The following is a 22470-nucleotide window of genomic DNA, read 5'->3' on the forward strand; positions in this document are numbered from 1 at the left end:
TTCCTCCTCAAAAACTAAGCTGCGTCTTTTATTCCGGTGTGTCTTATACTCCAAAAAATATGGTAATTGTTCCCAGATTGCCAGAAATAGGCAAGAAAAATGTTTAATATGGTACATGAGGTTCTACATAAGGAGCCTTGGTGGAGCAGCGGACTAAAGCGCTGTTAAATAGCACTTAGCTGCCAGCTGCCTGCAATTATTGCAAGTTCAAATCTCACCAGGCTCAAGGTTGACTCAGCCTTCCATCCTTTCGAGGTAGGTAAAATGAGGACCCGGATTGTGGGGGCAATAAACTGACTTTGTATAAAAAAGAACACCGCTTAGGGGGGCCTGAAAGCCCTACCAAGCAGATATATACAAAAGTATGAAGGCTATTGCTTAACGCATTGTAAGCCGCCCTGAGTCTCCGGAGAAGGGCAGCATATAAATTGAACCAATAAATAAATAAATAAATCATAATGAAATATCACAGTAAAGAACAAGGATATGCTTAAAACAATTTACATTTATGGATAAAACTACTGTACATATAATAACCTTAACTACATACATCGTAACCTGACATTAACTAAATTTTCGGTCAAATGATAGGGAACCTGATATCCATTTACAATTCACACTAAACTGAATATTACACAATTCAAAGTTGCACTTCTCCCGACCTGCTGTGTACATACTAAGTAACCCAGTGATGGCTAACCTTTCATGTCACTGCGTGTCAACCTGTGTGCCAGAAATGGCACGCGTAACCATCCCACCTGGACTGCGCGGCCACTTTGGCCCTCGCACGCACAGGAGCGCTGAAACCCAGAAGAGCAGCATTCCGTCGTGCATATGTGTGCCACAGGGGTGGGTTCTAAATTTTTTTACTACCGGTTCTATGGGCGTGGCTTATTTTGTGGGTGTGGCTTGGAGGTCATGTGATTAGGTGGGCGTGGCTAACTGGTCAGTCATTTCTGGAAGGTCCTCGCACTTACGACCAGTCCTTGCACTTACGACCCGACTCATTTGTTTGCTTTTAACACTGATCAGCTGTAGGACGGCCCTTTGAAGCCCCGCGGCAAGAGTTTAAACAGTTTTTTTCCCTCTAGTCATCAGCTGGGACTCAGGAGGCAGCAATAGATTGGGGGTGGGGCCAAATAAAAGGTAAGAATAACGTGGGGGGGTGGGAGGGCAGGGGGAGAACCGGTTCGGTGATGTCATATCGTCACCCCTACCGCCTCTACCGAACCAGACCAAACCGGGAGGAACCCACCACTGGTGTGCCGGCACCCGAACTTCCGGCGCAGAGGTATGCCCAATGAACAACTGGCCGTCGCACATGCGCAAGACAGAAACCCAGAAGTTCAGGTGCCGGCATGCACATGCGCGATAGAACACTTCTTTTCTGGGTTTTGGCACTCCCACGCACACAAAGACCAGCTGACCGGCATACGTGTGTGCACAGGAATGCAGAAGAGGAACCAGCAAGGCCGCGCATCCTGCGCGGGATGGTTCTACGTGCCCCTTCCAGCACGCATTCCATAGGTTTGCCAACACGGTAGTAACCTGTGCTCCAATTAATCCCTGTGGGTGATTTATCTCTCTCTGCAATTGCAGCCAGGTGCATCTTCATGGTCAGGGAATTGCACAGCTGGTGTCTGAACGGAGTCAAAGACACTGTCAAGAATCAGCAGTTTTATAGAAATAAATATATTTACAGTAAGCAAGAGAGGCAAACAGTAAATCAATTACCTTAAAAAGTTTTACTTTACAATCTTAAAAGAGAATTTTCTGTCCCAGTTCAGAGCTGGGGACCCAGATCTCTTGGGGTTTTTTTCCCTGTGAATACGAGAGGACTGAGGGGCAAAAGAGAACCTGAGGCTTAAGTGACATCTGAAGGATATTTTCTTCCTCTAGATCACAACCATTTTTTTTAATAATACCCAGGTCAGGGAACCTTTTCCTCACTTCACTGCAATTATGAACTGCTTTGTGTTCTTTGAAAAGATTTCAGGAGAAAATGTTAAGATTTCTAGGCTTTCTCTCTATGGGCACTTACAAATGTATCACAAAAACTGTCTCATTTCAAGGGAACAGATTTTTCACACAGCAGGCCCTAATATGGTTTGTCACCCGGAAAGTTTCCAGTAGTCAGAGCAGCTGGAAGATTTATCTGGAGGGCATTTTTTTCTGCAGACCAAGTAGACATTTCAGAAAAATATTTCCCACACCCCAAATGCACAATTTCTTTTTCTTGTGGATTCTTTACAGCCTCCAGAGGTGTCGGTGAAGTATTTTACAATATTCCAAGCATTTATATAATTACGCCCTTTTGTGAACGCTTCAGGATTTATCAAGGTTTCCTTACAGGTAGTCCTCGACTTATAAAATCACTTTGTTCAGGAAAACTAGGAAAAACATATTGCCCATACCAAAGAATCGTAGAATAAGCCCTCTGTCACTGTGTGAAGTTCCCAATGAATGGTATAACGTGTGACTTTTGAAAAAAATATTTCCCACTTTGTTCACAAGTAAAGGGATTTATCTCCGCTATGGAGTTTCTGATGCATTTTAGCTTTTGATTTGCAGTGAAAAGTTGTCTCACCCTCTGCACACTTGTAAGGTCACTCTCCTGCGTGACTTCGGGTGTGCCTGTGAAATGCTGCAGGTTGGGCAAAACATTTCCCACAGTCCAAACATTTATAAGGTTTCTCTCCAGAGTGGATTCGTTGATGTATTATAAGAGTACTTTTCTGAGAAAAACATTTAGTGCACTCTAAGCATTTATGGGGCTTCTCTCCTGTATGGATTCGGCTGTGACTTTTAAGCGAAGATGACTTACCAAATGTTCTCCCACAGTCTAAACATTTGTAATTTTTCTCCCCCGTGTGAATTTTAACATGACTTCGAAGGCTTGATGGGGTGCGATAAAATCTTCCACATTCGTTACATTGATATGGCTTCTCCCCTGTGTGGGTTTTATGATGACTCCAAAGGTCTCCATTTTGAGCAAAACATTTTCCACATTCTACACATCTGTATGGCTTCACTCCCCTGTGGAGTCTCTGATGCCTTCCAAGGTTGTGTTTTTCGGAAAAGCATTTCCCACACTCCTCACACTTGAATGGCTTCTCCCCTGTGTGGATTCTCTGATGATTCTGAACCTCTCTTGGAGTAAGAAAACTTTTCCCACACTCCCCACATTTATAGGGTTTCTCCCCCTTGTGCCTCTTCTGGTGCCTCTGAAGTTCAGAAGAATTTACAAATCGTCTCTCACATTCTGGGCATTCATAGGGTCTCTCTCCAGTGTGAAGTCTCTGATGTTGCACCAGGTTTGATTTCCAGGTAAAACATTTCCCGCATTCGAGGCACTTTTCGTTTTTCTCCCCCGTGTGTGTTTTCTCATGACTCCGAAGAGCTGAACTCTGGATAAAGCATTTTCCACACTCAAAGCATTTGTAAGGTTTGATTCCTGCATGAATCTGCTCATGGATCCAAAGATGTGCCTTCTGAGCAAAGTTCTTCCCACACTGTCCACAGCTGTAAGGTTTCTCTCCAGTGTGAATTCTCTCGTGGTTTCTGAGATTGGCTTTCTTTTGGAAAATTTTCCCACATTCCAGACATTGATAAGGTTTCTCTCCAGTGTGGATTTTCTGATGTGTAAGAAAGTGTGACTTTCGACCAAAGGATAAATCACATTCCTCACATTTATGGGGTTTTAGTCTGGGGGGACTTCTGAGATCTTTGGCATTTATTGCAGAGGATTTCTCACCCTCCAAACCTTGACTGGATCCACTTCCCACATGGATCTTCTGGTGGGTCAAAAGGAGGGACCATTCAGCAAAGGATTTCCCACACTCTGAGCATTCATGGGTTGTTTTGTGGTTTTTCGGAGTGCTGGTTGTGTCTGATAAAAGATCCAAGTCCACCATGCTTTATGGTGGCTGCTGCCTTGCACTAATTTTCTACTGCTTGTTGATAGTTGTCATTGTAGATAAATCTTGAGATCACAATCTTTTATCCACTGTTAGAATGAAAAAGAAATGAAGAATAGTATTTCCTTTCAAGAAAAGTACAGAATCACAAAATCCTAGACTTGAAAAGGACCATTTGGTCTTCCAATGTAACCCCCTCTCCAGGACCTCAGAACTCCATAGACAAAATCTCCAGTGATGGAGCCCCCACATCTCTAAGAGACAAACTCTTCTGTTGTGGTGGAAATTAAGAGATTTTGTGGGTGGTTAAAGGAAGGGGTGCCTCAAGGGGGTGGGGGAAACCCAGGAGGTCCAGTGCAGGCCATGCATGAATTAGGAGAGCTGCAGTGTGGTGCAAAGCTGCAGCTGCCCCCAGAAGCCTCAGCCACCCAAACTGGGCCCTACAATGGGGCAGAAATGCCAGGGTGGTGCCTTAAGGGGAGGCCTGGGGCCTTCAGTAGTTTCAGCCAGCTGCCACTGACGTCAATCCTGGACTTCAGCCTAGTACCACCGCTGCCACTGAGAAATGCGGCCTTAATCCCCAGACCGGTGGCCTTTGCAGCCTTGCACTATTCTCCAAGCCGCATGTTCCATACCGTTTCTAAGCAAGGTGGACCAAAACATCTCTAAGCTTCTCCAAAACCCCCTCAAGTCGAATGCAGACTGTGCCAGGACTCACATGGCCTCTCCTTTTGGGAAATCTGTGCTTCTTACCCAGGATGCCATCCATTTAATGACCAGTGAGATCACTTAACAACTGCAACAGTGAGTGCAGAATGACACTTCTTGAGCAAAGCCGTCCTGTGATATCTCACATGAGGATTACTTTGCTAAACAAGCAAAATTCCAATCCCAAATGGAATCGTAAATCGAGGACTACCTACAGGCAACGCAAAAGATTAAGGCTTCGTAGAAGCAAAAGAGGAGGAAGGAGAGGTCAGGCTAGTAGAAGCAACCCATTTCTTGTCGCCTTTTCTTGCTTTTTCTGTGTTTTGCAGTTATGAGCTCCATCCCATCATGACTAATTGATCCTGGCTTCCTTGTGACACATTTCCTCTTCCTCTATGGAGAAGGAAGGAAGGAAGGAAGGAATAGCACTTAAGACTTACATACCGCTTCATACTGCTTTACAGCCCTCTCTAAGTGGTTTACAGTGTCAGCATATTGCTCCCCCAACAATCTGGGTCCTCATTTTACCAACCTAGGAAGGATGGAAGGCTGAGTCAACCTTGAGCCTGGTGAGATTCGATCTGCCAAACTGCTGGCAGCCGGTGATCAGCAGAAGTAGCCTGCAGTTCTGCACTCTAACCACTGTGCCACTGCAGAGGGAGGGAGGAAGGAAGGAAGGAAGGAAGGAAGGTATAGAGAGGTGGGTTCAAATCCACCTTCAGCTTTAGAAACTCTGGATGACTGGGGCCAACCCTGGCCTGTCTTCCTGTCTACCAAGGTTTACCCTTGGGGAGGGGAATAAATTAAAAGATATTATGAGGAAGGATTGTTTTGGCTGAATGAACTACTGCTCTTATGCATTTTCCCCCACCCCGCCCCAGTCACCTAGAACCAGGGTGGATAAAAATCAATTATTTTTTAAAAAAAATAAAAAAAATCAGATTTTTTTAATTTAAATCGGATTTTTTTTATTTTTATCGAATTTATTTTAATAAAAAACTTTTGGGGTAAAAATCTATTGTAAGATAGTTTTCTATTCAAGATACACAAATAATTTAGTTTATTCAGCATGAAATGGAGCTTAGTTATGTAGCAGGAGGCTGTATATTCTGCAACACTGGGACTATCGGTGAGTCAACAGCGGGTCAAAGGAGGAGCAGAGATGACAGTTGCTCTTTAAAAATTATGATTTAAATCGAGTTGACTTAAATCAAGCCTTTTTACTAGTGATTTAAATCATGATTTAAATTGTGATTTAAATCAACTCGATTTAAATCAAATCCACCCTGCCTAGAACTCATGAGGAGCAGGACGGATTTTTTTTTAAAAAAAAGGCTCTAACAACTAAAAATAAAGGGGCAATAAGAGAATTAAAGGTGGATTTGGACCCCTTTGAAAGAAAAACACCCAATAAAGCCAATCCACACCTAATAAGACACCGAACACTCCCTGGAAGTTTTAACCCTGCAAAGGGGGGTGTGGGGGTGTGAGGGAATGCATAAAAGCAGTAGTTCATTCAGCCAAAGCAATTAAACTGAAATCGAGATCGATGGGGATGGGGATGGGGATGAGGATGAGGATGGGGATGGAGGGGAGGGGCTAAGCTACATCCTCCCCCTAACTTGCAGCGAAAAGGCGAGGCCACGGACCCTCTTGCTTGCTCTGCAAAGGCGCCCCCTCCCCACCTCGTCTTTTCTTTGCAGGGTCAGCTCAGATCTTTTTGGGTAGGGGGGCTTCCCAGCGCTCTTCCTCCCTCCCTGCTTCTCTGCAGCTTAGCTTTGCCCGAATGCACAAGGCGGGCGAGATGGGGGGGAGACCCACCAGCCGCTGTCTCCCCCCCCACCTCCGTTAAAGGACCCACCACCACCACACACCAGAAAAATACAGCAGACCCCTTCTGCAAACGCCGCTGCCAGCATCCGCCCGCGGGAGCATTCAGACGAGACCAGGAACGAGAGGAGCATTTGGCGTTCCCTTCCTTCCCCCCCCCCCCGCTTCTCATTCTCCCCCCCCCCATCCCAAGACCCCAAACTCCACCCCAAATTTTCTTCCTCTCTAGGAATCCGTCGCTTCTATTTAACTCCTTCGAAGACGGGAGCAAGAAGAAGGTTGATGAAATAAGGAGGGAAAAGGGGAGGGAGGGGCAAGCAGGATTCGCACCAGGTCTGTAGTGTAAACACAACCACACCCCAACAGGTGACCTAAGGCCGGGCAGAGGCACCTGGCCCTGGTTGGTGCGAAGCTGTAACCAGATTTGGACGTTTAATGCATCAGGTTAATCTATCTAGGGCACTGTGTCTGAACCTTGGCATCTTTTAAGATATATGTGAACTTCAACTCCCAGAATTCCCCAGTCAGCATGGGGCATTCTGGGAGTTGAAGTTCAGCTATTTTAAGATGGAGAATGGTCTCTATGCCAACCCAGGAAACAGGGCAATTCACAAGGCCAGTTACAGGAATACCACCATTAACATCCCTATAGAGACATTATCCCTCAGGCTTCTAAGGACTTCACCACTACCCCAAAAAAACTGGTTCTAAAGAGTGCCCCAAACATTTGAAGGCAGGGTGTGATGGGAGTTGTAGTACTTGGGCCATCCAGAGAACAGGAATGGGGAATTCGCACCAGGTCTCTAACCCCCCCTCCCACAGGTGATCCAAGTCCGGGCAGAGGCACCTGGTTACAGCGAAGCAGTAACCCAGAGGTCTTCAAACTTGGCAGCTTTTAAGACTTGTGGACTTCAACTCCCAGAATTCTCCAGACAACATATGAAATCCCCCATGATCTTTTTTTTTTTTTAATTTGATTTATATGCCGCCCTTCTCCGGAGACTCAGGGCGGCTTACAATGCATTAAGCAATCTTCCCCACCCCCTTCAGGCACCCATGTAGGTCTCCCTCCACTTAACAACCCACAAAATCACTTAACAACTACTATAACAAAAGAGTTTGCCTCCTAGGGACTTGAGGGCTCCATCACTGGCAATTTTGTCAAGGGTGTCTTGTGATATCTCGCATAATGACCACTTTGCTAAAGAAGCAAGATTCCAATCCCAATTGCAGTCATAAATCGAGGATTACCTACAAGCAACACAAACGATGAAGGCTTCGTAGAAGCAAAAGAGGAGGAAGGAGCGGTTAGGCTAGTATAAGCAACCCATTTCTTCTCCCCTTTTCTTGCTTTTTCTGAGTTTTGCAGTTATGAGCTCCATCCATTCATGACTAATTGATCCTGGCTTCCTTGTCACAGATTTCCTGTTCCCTGTATGGAGAAAGGAAAGGAAAGGAAAGGAAAGGAAAGGAAAGGAAAGGAAAGGAAAGGAAAGGAAAGGAAAGGAAAGGAAAGGAAAGGAAAGGAAAGGAAAGAAGTGGAGTGGAGTGGAGTGGAGTGGAGTGGAGTGGAATGGAATGGAATGGAATGGAAAGGGAAGGGAAGGGAAGGGAAGGGAAGGGAAGGGAAGGGAAAGGAAAAGAAAGGAAAGGGAAGGGAAGGGAAGGGAAGGGAAGGGAAGGGAAGGGAAGGGAAGGGAGGAAGGAATAGAGAATAGTGCGTTCAAATTCATCTTCACCTATAGAAATTCTGGATGGGGCAGCCTGAGCCTGCCTACCTTGCTGATTTACGGTTGGGGAGGGGAATAAATTAAGTATAAGGGGGAAAAACGATATTGTGAATATGGATTGTTTTGGCTGAATGAAGGGCTGCTTTGATGCATTTCTCACCCAGTCACCTAGAACTCATGAGGAGCAGGATGGTTTTTTTTTAAAAAAAGGCATCTAGTGAGGCAAAATCCCCATACCCACCCCACTCCTGGGGGAAGGATATTGCAAAATCTCCATTCCCACCCCACTCTGGGGCCAGCCAGAGGTGGTATTTGCCGGTTCTCTGAACTACTCAAAATTTCTGTTACCAGTTCTCTAGAACCTGTCAGAACCTGCTGGATTTCACCCCTGGATGTACGTCAAGCAAGTTCATTCATGGTTGAGAATTTATGGTTCACTGAGTTATAATAAAAGAGCCTTGGTGGTGCAGCGGACTAAAGTGCTGTTAAGTAGCATTTAGCTGCCAGCTGCCTGCAATTACCGCGAGTTCAAATCTCACCAGGCTCAAGGTTGACTCAGCCTTCCATCCTTCCGAGGGAGGTAAAATGAGGACCCGGATTGTGGGGACAATAAGCTGACTGTATAAAAAAGAACACCGCTTGGGGGGGGCGAAAGCCCTCCTAAGCAGGTATATACAAAAGTATGAAGGCTATTGCTTAATGCATTGTAAGCCGCCCTGAGTCTCTGGAGAAGGGCGGCATATAAATCGAACCAATAAATAAATAATAAATAAAATAAGCCTCCTTCTCCAAACTGGTGCCACACGGATGTGCAGAACCACAGCTTCCATTGTCCACAGCCAGGCCAGTGAAATTTTAGATCCGTCTGAAAATGTGCATCTGGATAGGAAAGTCTTGGAAGAAACCCAGGTGTGAAAGAGTTAAGTCTAATGAATTCCTTGGTGGGGGGGAAAAAGGCATTCCTAGAGAGGAAAAGGTGGATGTGAAATCATAGCTTGAAAAAAAAGGAGACCCGTAAATACCGCAGACCCTTTTCCTGTTCCCACACTTTTTCCCTTCCCTCTGGAAACAGGCGCTTTTCATCCTGCTAAGGATTCCAGTGCATTTTTTTTTTTTAAAAAAAAGGGGCATTTGCCTTTCTCTGCCAGAGTCACGCAGGGTGCATCTGCAGGAAGGAAGACCTAGAGGGTGCATTAAAATCAGGAAAATTGGGTGAGTTTTTAAAAATAAAGGGTGGGCGGGAGGCAGGAGAAGCCCACTCAGTGTTTTGCATCCAAAAAACAAAAACAAAAAAAAAGCATCTACCCCAAATCAACTGACAAGACTGTCAGTTGTCTTGTTCTTTCAGTCCCCACAATTTTTAACTAATCCAAGAGAGCCTATGTAGATGCTCAGTCACCCATAATAACCAATCATGGTTATGTCCCAAAAGTGCTCATTTTTTTCAGGAGGCAACTGGATTTTCTTGTTTTTTCTTTGATGACGTTTCACTTCTCATCTAAGATGCTTCTTCAGCTTTAACTGGATGGTGGGGAATGGAAGTGAAGGGAAACGGTAATAAGGATATAATAAATAAGAGCCTTGGTAGTACAGTGGTCTAAGGCACCCTGTTATTAAGCTGGTTATTAAGACCAGCTGCCTGCAATTACTGCAGGTTCGAATCTCGCCAAGGCTCAAGGTTGACTCAGCCTTCCATCCTTTCTAAGGTAGGTAAATTGAGGACCCAGTTTGTGGGGGCAATAAGCTGACTTTGTATAAATATACAAAAGGATGAAGGCTATTGCTTAACGCATTGTAAGCCGCCCTGAATCTCCGGAGAAGGGCGGCATATAAATCAAATTAAAAATTTAATAATAATAATAATAATAATAATAATAATAATAATAATAATAATAATAATAATAATATAATATAATAGACTGGTATACTAGAATTAGTAGAAACTTGTTATTCTGTAACCATTAGTTTCCTGTAACACATATTATGCCTTTGTATTTGTATAGCACACATATGATATATTATGCCTTTGTATTTGTATCGCATATACATTATGCCTTTATATTTGTACCTCCTGTAACTAACTTCCTGTAACAAACATATGCTGTTAGTAGGCCTCTGTAAAGTATCTGGTATTTGTCAAACACATGTTCCTGCCATTTGATCTGAACCCATATCAGTCTTCTTCCTGTTTTTCTCCTGCCATCCAAAAGCATGGTACTTATCGTAGTTGGAACTGCAGACATCATCCGGGGGGATAACTTACACTTCAGCCCTAACTTCCACCTTTGATCTGTGTAAGCTCCCTTCCCGGCAGCACCATAGATGATCCAAGCGCCCAAATTCTAATCACCCCCTCCATGCGGATGCTGTGGTGGTCGTAAGTGTGAGGATTGGTCGTACGTCACGTTGCCATCACGTGACGTTTCGTGTTTGCCATTCGCGGAGCTGGGGTGGGTGTGGCCTGCGCATGACACTTCTGGCCCATGGGCTGCCAGTTTGACACCCCTGCAGAAGATAAATACAGGTAGTCCTCGACTTACAACAGTTTGCTTAGTGACCGTTCAAAGTTACAACGGCACTGAAAAAAGGGACTTATGACCGTTATGACTTATGACCGATGCAGCATTCTCATGGTCATGTGAGTTACATTCGGATGCTTGACCACTGAATCACATTTATGATGAATCCAGTATGCCTGGGTTTTAAAGTTGCTAAATTTGGAGATCTTGGCTCTAATCCAGAGGTCTTCAAACTTGGCAGCTTTAAGACTTGTGGACTTCAACTCCCAGAATTCTCCCAGAGTTTGAAGACCTCTGCTCTAATCCAAGGAATCAAAGGAATAAAGATGTGTTGGTGTCAATGAGCAGGTCAGATGCTGGTTTGGGTTTCTCAGCCCATCATGGGCAGGATTTTCCCTCTGTGCTTTACAGGTAGTCCTCAACGTACAACCACAGTTGAGCCCAATATTTATATTGCTAAATGAGACATTTGTTAAGTGAGTTTCGCCCCATTTTTCTGCCACCGATAACCTCCCACCGTCCAATACGCTCCCACAGAGAGGGTCTCCTCAGGGTGCCATAGGTCAAGCACTGTCAACTGGCGACCCCCAGGGGGAGAGCCTTCTCTGTGGGGGCACCTGCCCTCTGCAACGAACTACCCCCAGGGATACGACTGATCCCGGACCTCCGTACTTTCCGTCGGGCTCTGAAGACTTTCTTGTTTCAGCGAGCCGGGTTGGCTTAAGATTTTAATTGATTAATTTTATGGGTAAGTGGTTTTAAAATTGGGTAGCCAAATTGATTTAATTATTTTTTAAATTATTTTAATTTTCATACTGTATGTATTTTAACCTTGGCTGTTCACCGCCCTGAGTCCTTCGGGAGAAGGGCGGTATAAAAGAAAAAATAACAAAATAATAAATAAATAAATTTTACGACTTTCCTTGCCAGGTTTGTTAAGTGAATCGCTGCAATTGCTAAATTAGTAACTCGGTTGTTAAGTGAATCAGATTTCCCTATTGACACGAAGATCGCAAAAGGGGATCCCATGACCCCGGGACACACTGCAACCGTCATAGATGTGAGTCAGTTAACAATCATCTGATTGTAAATCACGTGGCCATGGGGATGCTGCAATGGTCATAACTGTGAAAAACAGTCGTAAGTCCCTTTTTTCAGTGCCGGTGTAACTTTGAACTGTCACTTGTTGTGGCCTATATGTGGCCTGTGCAGCTAGTAGCTGATTCAGACAGCGAGGAAGCTGGTGTGGTGATTCGCCAGTAGCCTGTGCAGCTGGCACTCGAGTCGGACAATGAGGAGGCTGGAGAAGATGTGGTGGCAGAGGCAGGGACTCAGCCAGGGCCTTCAGAACCTCCAGAAGCTCCCTTAAGTGAAGAGGACAAAGAGGAGGAGCCCCTTCTCAATGCACAGGTGCGCAGAGCTGCCAAAAGGCAGGAGTGGCTCCTCAGGAGGCGGTCTCCTCGAGAGTAAGGCTTGGGGCTAATTGGCCACTCCCTTAGCCTATTTAAGGAGGAACGCCGACTGAAGCAATTTGCAGGGAACAACTTCATTCACATACCTTCGTGTCTTGTCTTGCTTATCTTATCAGCTTCCTGCAAATTGCTTCTGGGCATTCTGCCAACCATAGTAAGCTTTCACTTATTATTCTTTGAATTCTTGGTGGCTGTTAATGCAATTAATTAACAGGCATTGTTGTAAAAGACTGGTTTATTTAGTAAACTAAGGTTTGAACGGACTTTGTGTGTGCTGCGTTCTTTGGGGTATGTAGCTGGGGCAGAGCATCACTAAGCGTACTGTTGTAAGTCAAAGGCTACCTGTGTCAACTTTCTTTCCCAGCACCAAATGTTTTCCTGCTTGTCTTCTTTCTCCCTCTGCAGAGAAGCTCCATTTCCGTCTTGGAAATGGAAGATCCAGTGATGGTCCTCAAAGTGGCAGGAGGGTCAGGCACGGTCGGAAGAAACCCTCAGCTGCTACCGACTGGAAGCATTGGGCGATTCCCACAAAGGGTGTCAGCGCAGAAGAAAGTTAAGGAGGAGCCAGACGAAGTGGTACTTCCTTCTTGGGACACCCAGCGGCAGCACTTTCGGCAGGAAACGGGGTCCCCTTCCTCAGGATGGGGGTCTCCTCAGCTGCCCCCAGAGCTGACCCCATGGGATGATGCCAAGGGCTTCCTGGCCTCCTTTGAGCAAGTGGCCAAAGCCTGCCGGTGGCCGAAATACGAGTGGGCAGCCCGTCTCTTGCCCGCCCTCAGTGGGCAAGCTGAATGGGCCTTCAGTGGCCTGGAGGCCGGAGAGCGAGAGGATTACGGGAAAGTGAAGACGGCCATCTTGTGGGGAAGCGCCGTGAGCCGAGAGAAGCAGCGCCAGCACTTTCGCCGTTTCTGCTACCAGGAGGCTGAGGGCCCACGGCGAGCTTGCACCCGTCTTCAGGAGCTTTGCCGCCGGTGGCTGAAGGTGGAGAAACACTCCAAGGAGCAGATCCTGGAGTTGCTGATCCTGGAGCAGTTCCTGACTATCCTGCCAGGGGAGATTCAGAGCTGGGTCAGAGCCCGGGGCCCCGATACCTGCTCCCAGGCGGTGGCCCTGGCCGAGGATTTTCTGCAGAAGCAGCAGAAAACGGAGGAGTGGGAGCAACAGGTGAGGAGAAGTGATCCTGTTTACATCCGTGAGCATAAGGTTAATGGTGGAGAGGCAGCGCGTCTCAAAAGGGAAGCATCGCTGATTATTTCCAATGTGGATGGGGTTTAATGTTCACCAGACTTTAATATTCACCTACGCTCAGTGGTGAAATTCCAATTTCTTTACTACCGGTTCTGTGGGTGTGGCTTGGTGGGCATGGCAGGGGAAGGATACTGCAAAATCCCCATTCCCTCCCCACTCCTGGGGGAAAGATACTGCAAAATCTTCATTCCCACCCCACTCTGGGGCCAGCCGGAGGTGGTATTTGCCGGTTCTCTGAACTACTCAAAATTTCCGCTACCAGTTCTCCAGAACCTGCTGAATTTCACCCCTGCCTACACTGCATGCATGCACAGCACCTTATTTTTTTATATATGCGCTGCTATGTACTGTAAACTAGTGGTTTTGATTGTACTGTACCAGCCACTGAGAAACTGACTAGATTAGAGAAACTGGTCACTTGTTCGCGGCTGAAACAGCTCTTAAGATTCTTGTATGTTTTGACCATACAAATAAACTAAAAAGATCTGTCTCTTTATCTTGTCATCTATCTAGGATAGTCAGACAGACATCTTTAATTTATTTGTATCGCACCTTTATTTTTTTAAAAAAAATAACACAAGGTGGCAAACATGTCCAACACACCTTCCTCCTCCTATTTTCCCCACAACAACAACAACAACCCTGTGAGGTGGGTTGCACTGAGAGTGACTGGCCTAAAGTCACCCAGTTGGCTTTCATGGCTAAGGTGGGACTTGAACTCACAGTGTCCCGTTTTCTAGCCTGCAGCTTAACCATTAGATCAAACTGGTGTCTGTCTATCTGTTTCTAGCCCTATCTCTATCTCTATCCTCATTGTCGCCCAGAGTTACCCTGCAGTTAGAAGGATAGCCAATAAATTTGACAAACATACATACATACATACATACATACATACATACATACATACAGTAAGTAAGTAAGTAAGTAAGTAAGTAAGTAAAGTTAGTTAGTTAGTTAGTTAGTTAGTTAGTTAGTTAGTTAGTTAGTTAGTTAGTTAGTTAGTGGTCCATGACTGTAATAAAAGTTGTCATTGCTATAAATGAATGAATGAATAAATAAATAAATAAATAAAGTAAGTAAGTAAGTAAAGTTAGTTAGTTAGTTAGTTAGTTAATTAGTTAGTTAGTTAGTTAGTTAGTGGTCCATGACTGTAATAAAAGTTGTCGTTGCTATGAATGAATGAATGAATGAATAAATAAAGTAAGTAAGTAAGTAAGTAAAGTTAGTTAGTTAGTTAGTTAGTTAGTTAGTTAGTTAGTTAGTGGTCCATGATTGCAATAAAAGTTGGCATTGCTATAAATGAATGAATGAATGAATGAATGAATGAATGAATGAATGAATAAATTAAGTAAGTAAGTAAAGTTAGTTAGTTAGTTAGTTAGTTAGTTAGTTAGTTAGTTAGTGGTCCATGACTGTAATAAAAGTTGTCGTTGCTATGAATGAATGAATGAATGAATGAATAAAGTAAGTAAGTAAGTAAGTAAAGTTAGTTAGTTAGTTAGTTAGTTAGTTAGTTAGTTAGTTAGTGGTCCATGATTGCAATAAAAGTTGGCATTGCTATAAATGAATGAATGAATGAATGAATGAATGAATGAATGAATGAATGAATGAATTAAGTAAGTAAGTAAAGTTAGTTAGTTAGTTAGTTAGTTAGTTAGTTAGTTAGTTTGTTAGTTAGTGGTCCATGACTGTAATAAAAGTTGTTGCTATAAATGAATGATGATTGAATGAATAAATAAATAAATAAATACAGGTAGTCCTCGTCTTACAATAGTTCATTTAGTGTCCATTCAAAGTTAACAACGCCACCGAAAAAAGTGACTTATGACCATTTTTATTTTTTTTTTAATTTGATTTATATGCCGCCCTTCTCCGGAGACTCAGGGCGGCTTACAATGCGTTAAGCAATAGCCTTCATCCTTTTGTATATTTATACAAAGTCAGCTTATTGCCCCCACAAACTGGGTCCTCATTTCACCTACCTTAGAAAGGATGGAAGGCTGAGTCAACCTTGAGCCTGGTAAGATTCGAACCTGCAAAAATTGCAGGCAGCTGTGTTAATTACAGGGTGCATTAAACCACTGTACTACCAAGGCTCTTTTTACACAGCGATTGCAGCGTCCCCACAGTCACATGATCAAAATTCAGATGCTCGGCAACTGGTTCATATTTATGACCGTTGCTGTGTCCCAAGGTCATGCGATCCCCTTTTGCGACCTTCTGACCAGCAAAGTCCACGGGGAAGCCAGATTCACTTAACCACCGTGTGACTAATTGAAAACTGCAGGGATTCACTTAACAACTGTGGCCGGAAAAGTCGTTAAATGTTGGCAAAAGTCACTTAACAAATTTCTCACTTAGCAACATAGATTTTGGGCTCGTATTCATTGGTCGTAACTCGAGGACTACCTGTAGTCAGAGACACAACTTTTTTCCTGGATTCAGTCTTGTTGGGTGCAAAGCAAGATAAAGCATTTTTCTCTGCATGTCACTTTGCTGGATATATTTTGGCTGTCCTCCTCCAGAAAAAGCAGATTAGGTTAGGTTAGGTTAGGTTAGGTTAGGTTAGGTTAGGTTAGGTTGGGTTGGGTTGGGTTGGGTTGGGTTGGGTTGGGTTGGGTTGGGTTGGGTGGGGTGGGATGGGATGGGATGGGATGGGATGGGATGGGATGGGATGGGGTGAATAGGATGGGATGAATAGGATGAGATAGAATAGGAAATACTAGAAGTAGAAGTAGAATAGGAAATAATAACAATAGAATAGAATAATCCTGGAGGTCCTCTGCAACCTTAAACATTTGGACCTGTTTCCCTCAGAAAAGAAAACACCGGGAGCCACAAAACCCTTCCCGTGCCTGACTATTTCCTGAGCGGCCACAAAACTACCATATGTAGTTGAATTAAACGTTCTGTTTTCTTCTGAAACTTTTCTTTTCTTGGATTTATCCATGGTTGGCTTACCAGGGGTTGAAAAGCTCAATAAATTGTGTGCCAGCGGGTGTCGCACATTGGCGGTTGTGATGCATATTTTGAGTGACGGAACCGCAGCAGAGGGGTGAAAGAGCCACATGCGCCTCCAAAGCTGCAGGTTGCTGACCCCTGCTCTAGTCCAACCCTCTGCTTAGGTAGGAAACCCTACACCACTTCAGACAAATGGTTATCCAATCCCTTCTTAAACATTTCCAGCGTTGAAGCATTCACAACTTCTGGAGGCAAGTTGTTCCACTGATTAATTGTTCTAACTGTCAGGAAGTTTCTCTTAAATCCTAGGTTGCTTCTCTCCTTCTTTTCATTAAACTAGACACACCCAATTCCATCAACCATTCTTTATATTAGATTAAGGTATATAGTCTCTCCTTCAGCTAGCTACAGCATATCTTCATTAATATTTCAGGATGGCATGCCATGTGAGGAAGTAGCGGTTGGTTTTTCAGGACCAGAACAAGCTTTCCAGCCTCCGGATCAGAGCCAGCTGCACGGAGAAGCCAAAGGAGAAAGTGATGGGGACAACTGTCTCCCAGGTACTGTTTGCATCCCACATCCTTAAAACCTCTCGGTTTAAGTTTTGCTCCTCCTCCTTCTACACATCTTCTAAGGCACGTTTTTCTTGTAAACGTTTCCACAATGTTTTAGCCTATCTTGGTTTAGATATGAATTTGAATGTTTTTTTAGAACACTAGACTGTTCTGTCCCCGTCCCACATGCACACACACCAACAGACGTCCAAGAGTTAAAGATTAAACCAGCTGACAAAATCCCTTTCCTTATGATAACAGAACTTGGCAACAACCTAGTGGCTGCCTGCCAAGAGTTTATTACTTACGAAGAGGAGAGATAACTTCTCCCCGCTTCTGGTACATCAAAGCAAACAGCTCAATAATTACAGAGTCAATCAAGTCCAAAGATAATCCAGCAAAGTCTATAGCAAAAGTCCGGCAATGCAGAATGGCATGGAAGCTTTCAGCTTTGTTCGTCACAAGGTTTGACTGGCCACCACGCTCCCTTTTATACCCTGTGGGGTGTGGTCCAGTGACTCAGCCTAATCTCGGGCACGCCTTTTCTTCTGTTGCGCGCGCTTATCTCTGTGATGCTGGCGTGGATCCAGCCAAGACTCATTGCTCTCATCACTGTCCACCTGTGGCTGTGTGGACGTGCTTGGCCCCGGCCCTATCTCTTGCCCTTCGGCGGACACCGAAGGCATTGCCAGAGAGGAGGGTCCTGGAGAGGGAGGCCTTGCCAACTCTTCTCCTTCACTCTCGGAGTCTCTCCTGCCGATGACACAGGCTCAGGTAACGGAGCCACAACATAGACAACCATGTCCCGTTGGGACATCATTTCAAAGATAGAGGTAGTCCTCGGTTTATGACTACAATTGAGTCCAAAATCTCCATTGCTAAACATTGACCTATAGTATCAACAAAAAAAAATCAGGACGAGTTTGGTAGCGCATTTTCAAGCCAAGAGATTATATTAAGAAGGATGAAGCTTTTGAGAAATGAAACGAATGAAAATAAGTGATGAAATGAATTTCAGCTCACAAAAACTTCTCCCTTTCTCAGACAGAAAAAGTTGCCCCTGACTTCTGCACTGATTGGCTAAGATTTGCTTAGGGCAGAAAGCAGCATGAAGACATTGGGGGCAAACTAACAAAATGAAATTCAGTGGTAAGAAAAGTAAGGTTCTTAGGCAAGAAAAATAAAATGCACAGGAACAGAATAGGTGGTGCCTGACTCAATAGTAGTAACTATTTAGAGGGATCTTGGAGTCCTAGTGGACAACCACTTAAATATGAGCCAGCCGTGTGCAGCAGCTGCCGAAAAAGCCAACCCAGTTCTAGGCTGCATTAACAGAGGGATAGAATCAAGATCACGTGAAGTGTTAATACCACTTCATAAAGCCTTGGTAAGGCCACACTTGGAATACTGCATCCAGTTTCGGTTGCCACCATGTGAAAAAGATGTGGAGTCTCTAGAAAGAATGCAGAGGAGAGCAACAAAGACGATTAGGAGACTAGATGCTAAAGCATATAAAGAACAGTTGCTGGAATTGGGTATGTCTAGTTTGATGAAAAGAAGGACTAGGGGTGACATGATAACAGTGTTCCAGTATCTCAGGGGTTGCCACAAAGAAAAGGGAGTCAAAGCTTGAAGTGATGTCCCGGTGCCTGGAGGCCGTACGGATCTGGATGGGGAGAAACAGACTCAGGCTCAACCCATCCAAGACCGAGTGGCTGTGGTTTCCGACATCCCGATATAGTCAGTTGGTGCCATCACTGACTATTGGGGGCGAGTCGTTGGCCCCCACGGAGAGGGCTCGCAACTTGGGTGTCCTCCTGGACTCACAGCTGTCTTTAGAAGGGCATCTGACGGCTGTGGCCGGGAGGGCATTTTATCAGGTCCGCCTGATTTGCCAGTTGCATCCCTTTCTGGATCGGGATTCGTTAAATACGGTCACTCATACCCTCATCACTACCCGCCTGGACTACTGCAATGCTCTCTACATGGGGCTCCCCTTGAGGAGCACCCGGAGGCTCCAGTTGGTCCAGAATGCGGCCGTGTGGGTGGTTATGGGAGCGATGTGGCGCTCCCATGTGACCCCCCCTCCTGCGCGAGCTGCACTGGCTCCCGGTGGTCTTCCGGGTGTGCTTCAAGGTTTTGGTTACCACCTTTAGAGCGCTCCATGGCCTAGGACCGGGGTATCTACGAGACCGCCTTCTGCCACCAGTAGCCTCTCACTGACCAGTACGCTCCCACAGAGAGGGGCTGCTTAGGGTGCCGTCGGTCAAACAGTGTTGACTGGCGGCCCTCAGGGGGAGAGCCTTCTCTGTGGGAGCACCCACCATCTGAAACGAGCTCCCCCCAGAGATACGGAGGATCACTGATCTGCGCGCTTTCCGCCGTGCCCTCAAAACATTCCTATTCCAGCAGGCCGGCCTGGCCTAACCTCTTTTTTTAAACTGTTTTTTAAATTTTTAAATTTTAAATTTGTCGTATAAAAAAATTGGGGTTTTTAAATTTTGTATTTTGGGCCAAATTATTTAATTGTATTTTAATGGTTTTTTTAACATTTGTATTACATGTATTTTATCTTTTGGCTGTTCACCGCCCTGAGTCCTTCGGGAGTAGGGCGGTATATAAATCCAATGAACTGAACTGAACTGAACTGAACTGAACTAAACTAAACTAAACTAAACTAAACTAAACTAAACTAAACTAAACTAAACTAAACTAAACTAAACTAAACTAAACTAAACTAAACTAAACTAAACTAAACTAAAGCTATTCTCCGAAGCACCTGAGGGCAGGACAAGAAGCAACGGGTGGAAACTAATCAAGGAGAGAAGCAACCTAGAACTAGGGAGAAATTTCCTGATAATAAGAACATTTAACCAATGGCACGACTTGCCTCCAGAAGTTGTGGTGCTCCATCACTTGGGGGGAAGGGGGGGTGTTAAGAAAAGATTGGATAACCATTTGTCTGAATTGGTGTAGGGTTTCCTGCCTGAGCAGGAGGTTGGACTAGAAGACCTCCAAGGTCCCTTCCAACTCTGTTATTTCATTCTACATTAAATCAACAGCTCTCCTTTTCTCATTCCAACAGAGTACGGACCTGCGAATGATCAGAAGGAGAGAAGCTGTTTGCAGGAAGGAGGTAAGGAAAGGGATCTGTGCTGGATCCCCCAAAGACAATTCGCCGAGAACTTTTCCCGGGTCCCCGAGCAGCGGAAACTCTTCCAGAATCAGACCCAGCCAAAGATTCAGCAAGGAATCCATATACGGAACAAAGCAGCCATATCCATCACTTCGGTCATCAATAGGAAGATCTTGGGCAAACCCCTATTATTCCAGATCCAGAAGTCAAGCATCCCATCTGAGCTGGACTTGAGACAGGAACCAGACGATAACATCCCGGTTCCCGAAAGACCTTACCACAAGTGTTCGATCTGCGGGAAGACCTTTGGTCAAAGCTCGCATCTGAATTTCCACCAGAGGACCCACGACGTAGAGAAGCCTTATAAGTGCACCCAGTGTGGGAGCAGTTTCCACTCACGCCAAGGCCTCATCTACCACCAACGCATCCACGCCGGCGAGAAGCCGTACAAATGCTCCTTCTGCGGGAAAAACTTCAGCCAGAGTTCTCACCTCCTGGTGCATAAGAGGAGCCACACGGGCGAGAAGCCCTTCAGGTGTCCTACCTGCGGGAAATGCTTCAGCCGCAACTCCCTTCTGACCATCCACCAAAGGACTCACACGGGGGAGAAGCCGTACACATGCTTGCAGTGCGGTAGCCAGTTCCATTCCGGTTCGGGGCTGATTAACCACGAGAGGATTCACGCAGGAGTGAAACCGTATAAATGTTCTACATGTGGGAGGGATTTCATCCGGAAGGCACACCTCACTCGGCACCAGAGCATACACAGCGATGACAAGGACGGCACGTGACCTGGCTTGTGAGGGACCTGGGGAGAGAAGCTCCTTCAAGAACTCACTGCTTATGTTAGATCAGGGGTCCTCAGTCTGTGGGTATGGCCCACTACCAGACCGCGGCCTAATTGCCACAGGGTTGCACGTGGGGCTGGCTGGTGCATGCGCATGGCCTCAATCGTCCAAGCGTCACCACAGCCTCATTGTGAGTGCTTGTGGGCCCCCTTGTGTGAGCCTCGTGCTTGCGGCCCCCCTCGTGTGAGCCTCATTGTGAGTGCTTTTGGGCCCCCTCGTGTGAGCCTCATGAGTGCCTGCGGCCCCCCTCATGCGAGCCTCATTGTGAGTGCTTGCAGCCCCACTTGTGCAAGCGTTGTCACGGGCTGTCACAGTCCCATTCGCATGAGCCTCATCGCAGGCACTCGCAGTCCCATTTGCCCGATCCTTGTCAACAGCGGTTGCAACTGCACTCATGAGAGCGTCATCGCAGGCATTCATAGCCCCACTCGTATGAATGTCATTGTGGGCACTTGCAACCCCTCTCGCGCAAGTGTTATCACAGGCACTCACAATCCCACTCACGTGAGCCTCGTCACAAGCATTCGCAGCCCACTCACACGAGCGTCATCGCGGGTGTTCGTGGCCACACTCACACAAGCGTCATTGTGGGCACTTGTGGTCCCACATGCGCCTGCCCCCCCCAAAATTCATCCCTTCTTCCCCTCCTCCCTCAAAATGATGCTATAGGACTCTGCACACCAGAACAACAAGACACAAGGCCAATTCCAACCCCCCCCCCCTCCGAATACCATCACTCTGCTAAACAAATAATTCCCTCAACACTGTCAAACTATTCACTAAGTCTGCACTACTATTAATCTTGTCATTGTTCCTATCACCCATCTCCTCCCACTTATGACTGTATGACTGTAACCTTGTTGCTGGTATCCTTCTGATTTATATTGACTGTTTCCTAATATGATTTGATTGTTTATTTGTACCCTATGACTATCATTAAGTGTTGTACCTTATGATTCTTGACGAATGTATCTTTTCTTTTATGTACACTGAGAGCGTATGCACCAAGACAAATTCCTTGTGTGTCCAATCACACTTGGCCAATAAAGAATTCTATTCTATTCTATTCTATTCTATTCTATTCTATTCTATTCTATTCTATTCTATTCTATTCTATTCTATTCTATTCTATTCTATTAACAAATGGTTCTAAGTTGAGAACTACCTGTATTTTCCAAGGAGGGGAGAAAATGTCTTACCAATTCTCATTCCATTTGCTGAAAGTAAATAATCTTGAAAGCCTCTTTTGAAGCAAACTCATTTTAGACTTACAGTACTTTGAAGTCTTGTTGTGATGTATTGGCTTGTTGTGTTGCAATGAATCCAGAAAATGGATTAACTCATAGTCCATTTGTAAGATTTGGGCTAAGCACAGCTCCTGGGTGCTCAGTTCTTCCAGAATCAATACTGTCAAACGATCCCACTAACCCACAAATGGCCAAAACAGTATTTTCAAGGTCATTTCATCACTGGGGTCTTCTATGGACTCCGAGATCATTTAGAAGAGAGACTATTTTAACATCTCCACCACAGTCTCCAGACTTGCT

General features: G+C 45.2%; 3 protein-coding genes across 3 annotated transcripts in view; 2 read left to right on the top strand and 1 right to left on the bottom strand.

Moving 5' to 3' along the window:
* Nucleotides 1-22470, top strand: part of LOC139311826 (zinc finger protein 721-like) — a 144370-nt gene that overhangs the window by 74303 nt on the left and 47597 nt on the right. The window contains exon 7 of the mRNA XM_070936348.1: nt 20430-20708. Coding sequence (XP_070792449.1) covers nt 20430-20708 — 279 coding nt within the window. The remainder of the gene's footprint in view (nt 1-20429; nt 20709-22470) is intronic.
* LOC139313449 (zinc finger protein 93-like) lies at nt 2607-3914 on the bottom strand. Its single transcript, XM_070939058.1, has one exon. The coding sequence runs from the start codon at nt 3912-3914 to the stop codon at nt 2607-2609; it is 1308 nt and encodes a 435-aa protein (XP_070795159.1).
* On the top strand, nt 4281-13451 carry LOC139313450 (uncharacterized). Its single transcript, XM_070939059.1, has 2 exons — nt 4281-4460; nt 12582-13451. The coding sequence occupies exons 1-2, from the start codon at nt 4281-4283 to the stop codon at nt 13449-13451; spliced, it is 1050 nt and encodes a 349-aa protein (XP_070795160.1).

Source organism: Pituophis catenifer, unplaced genomic scaffold (assembly GCF_029215685.1).
Source record: "Pituophis catenifer annectens isolate HBS135680 unplaced genomic scaffold, rPitCat1.0.hap2 SCAF_2, whole genome shotgun sequence".
Classification (NCBI taxonomy): domain Eukaryota; kingdom Metazoa; phylum Chordata; class Lepidosauria; order Squamata; family Colubridae; genus Pituophis; species Pituophis catenifer.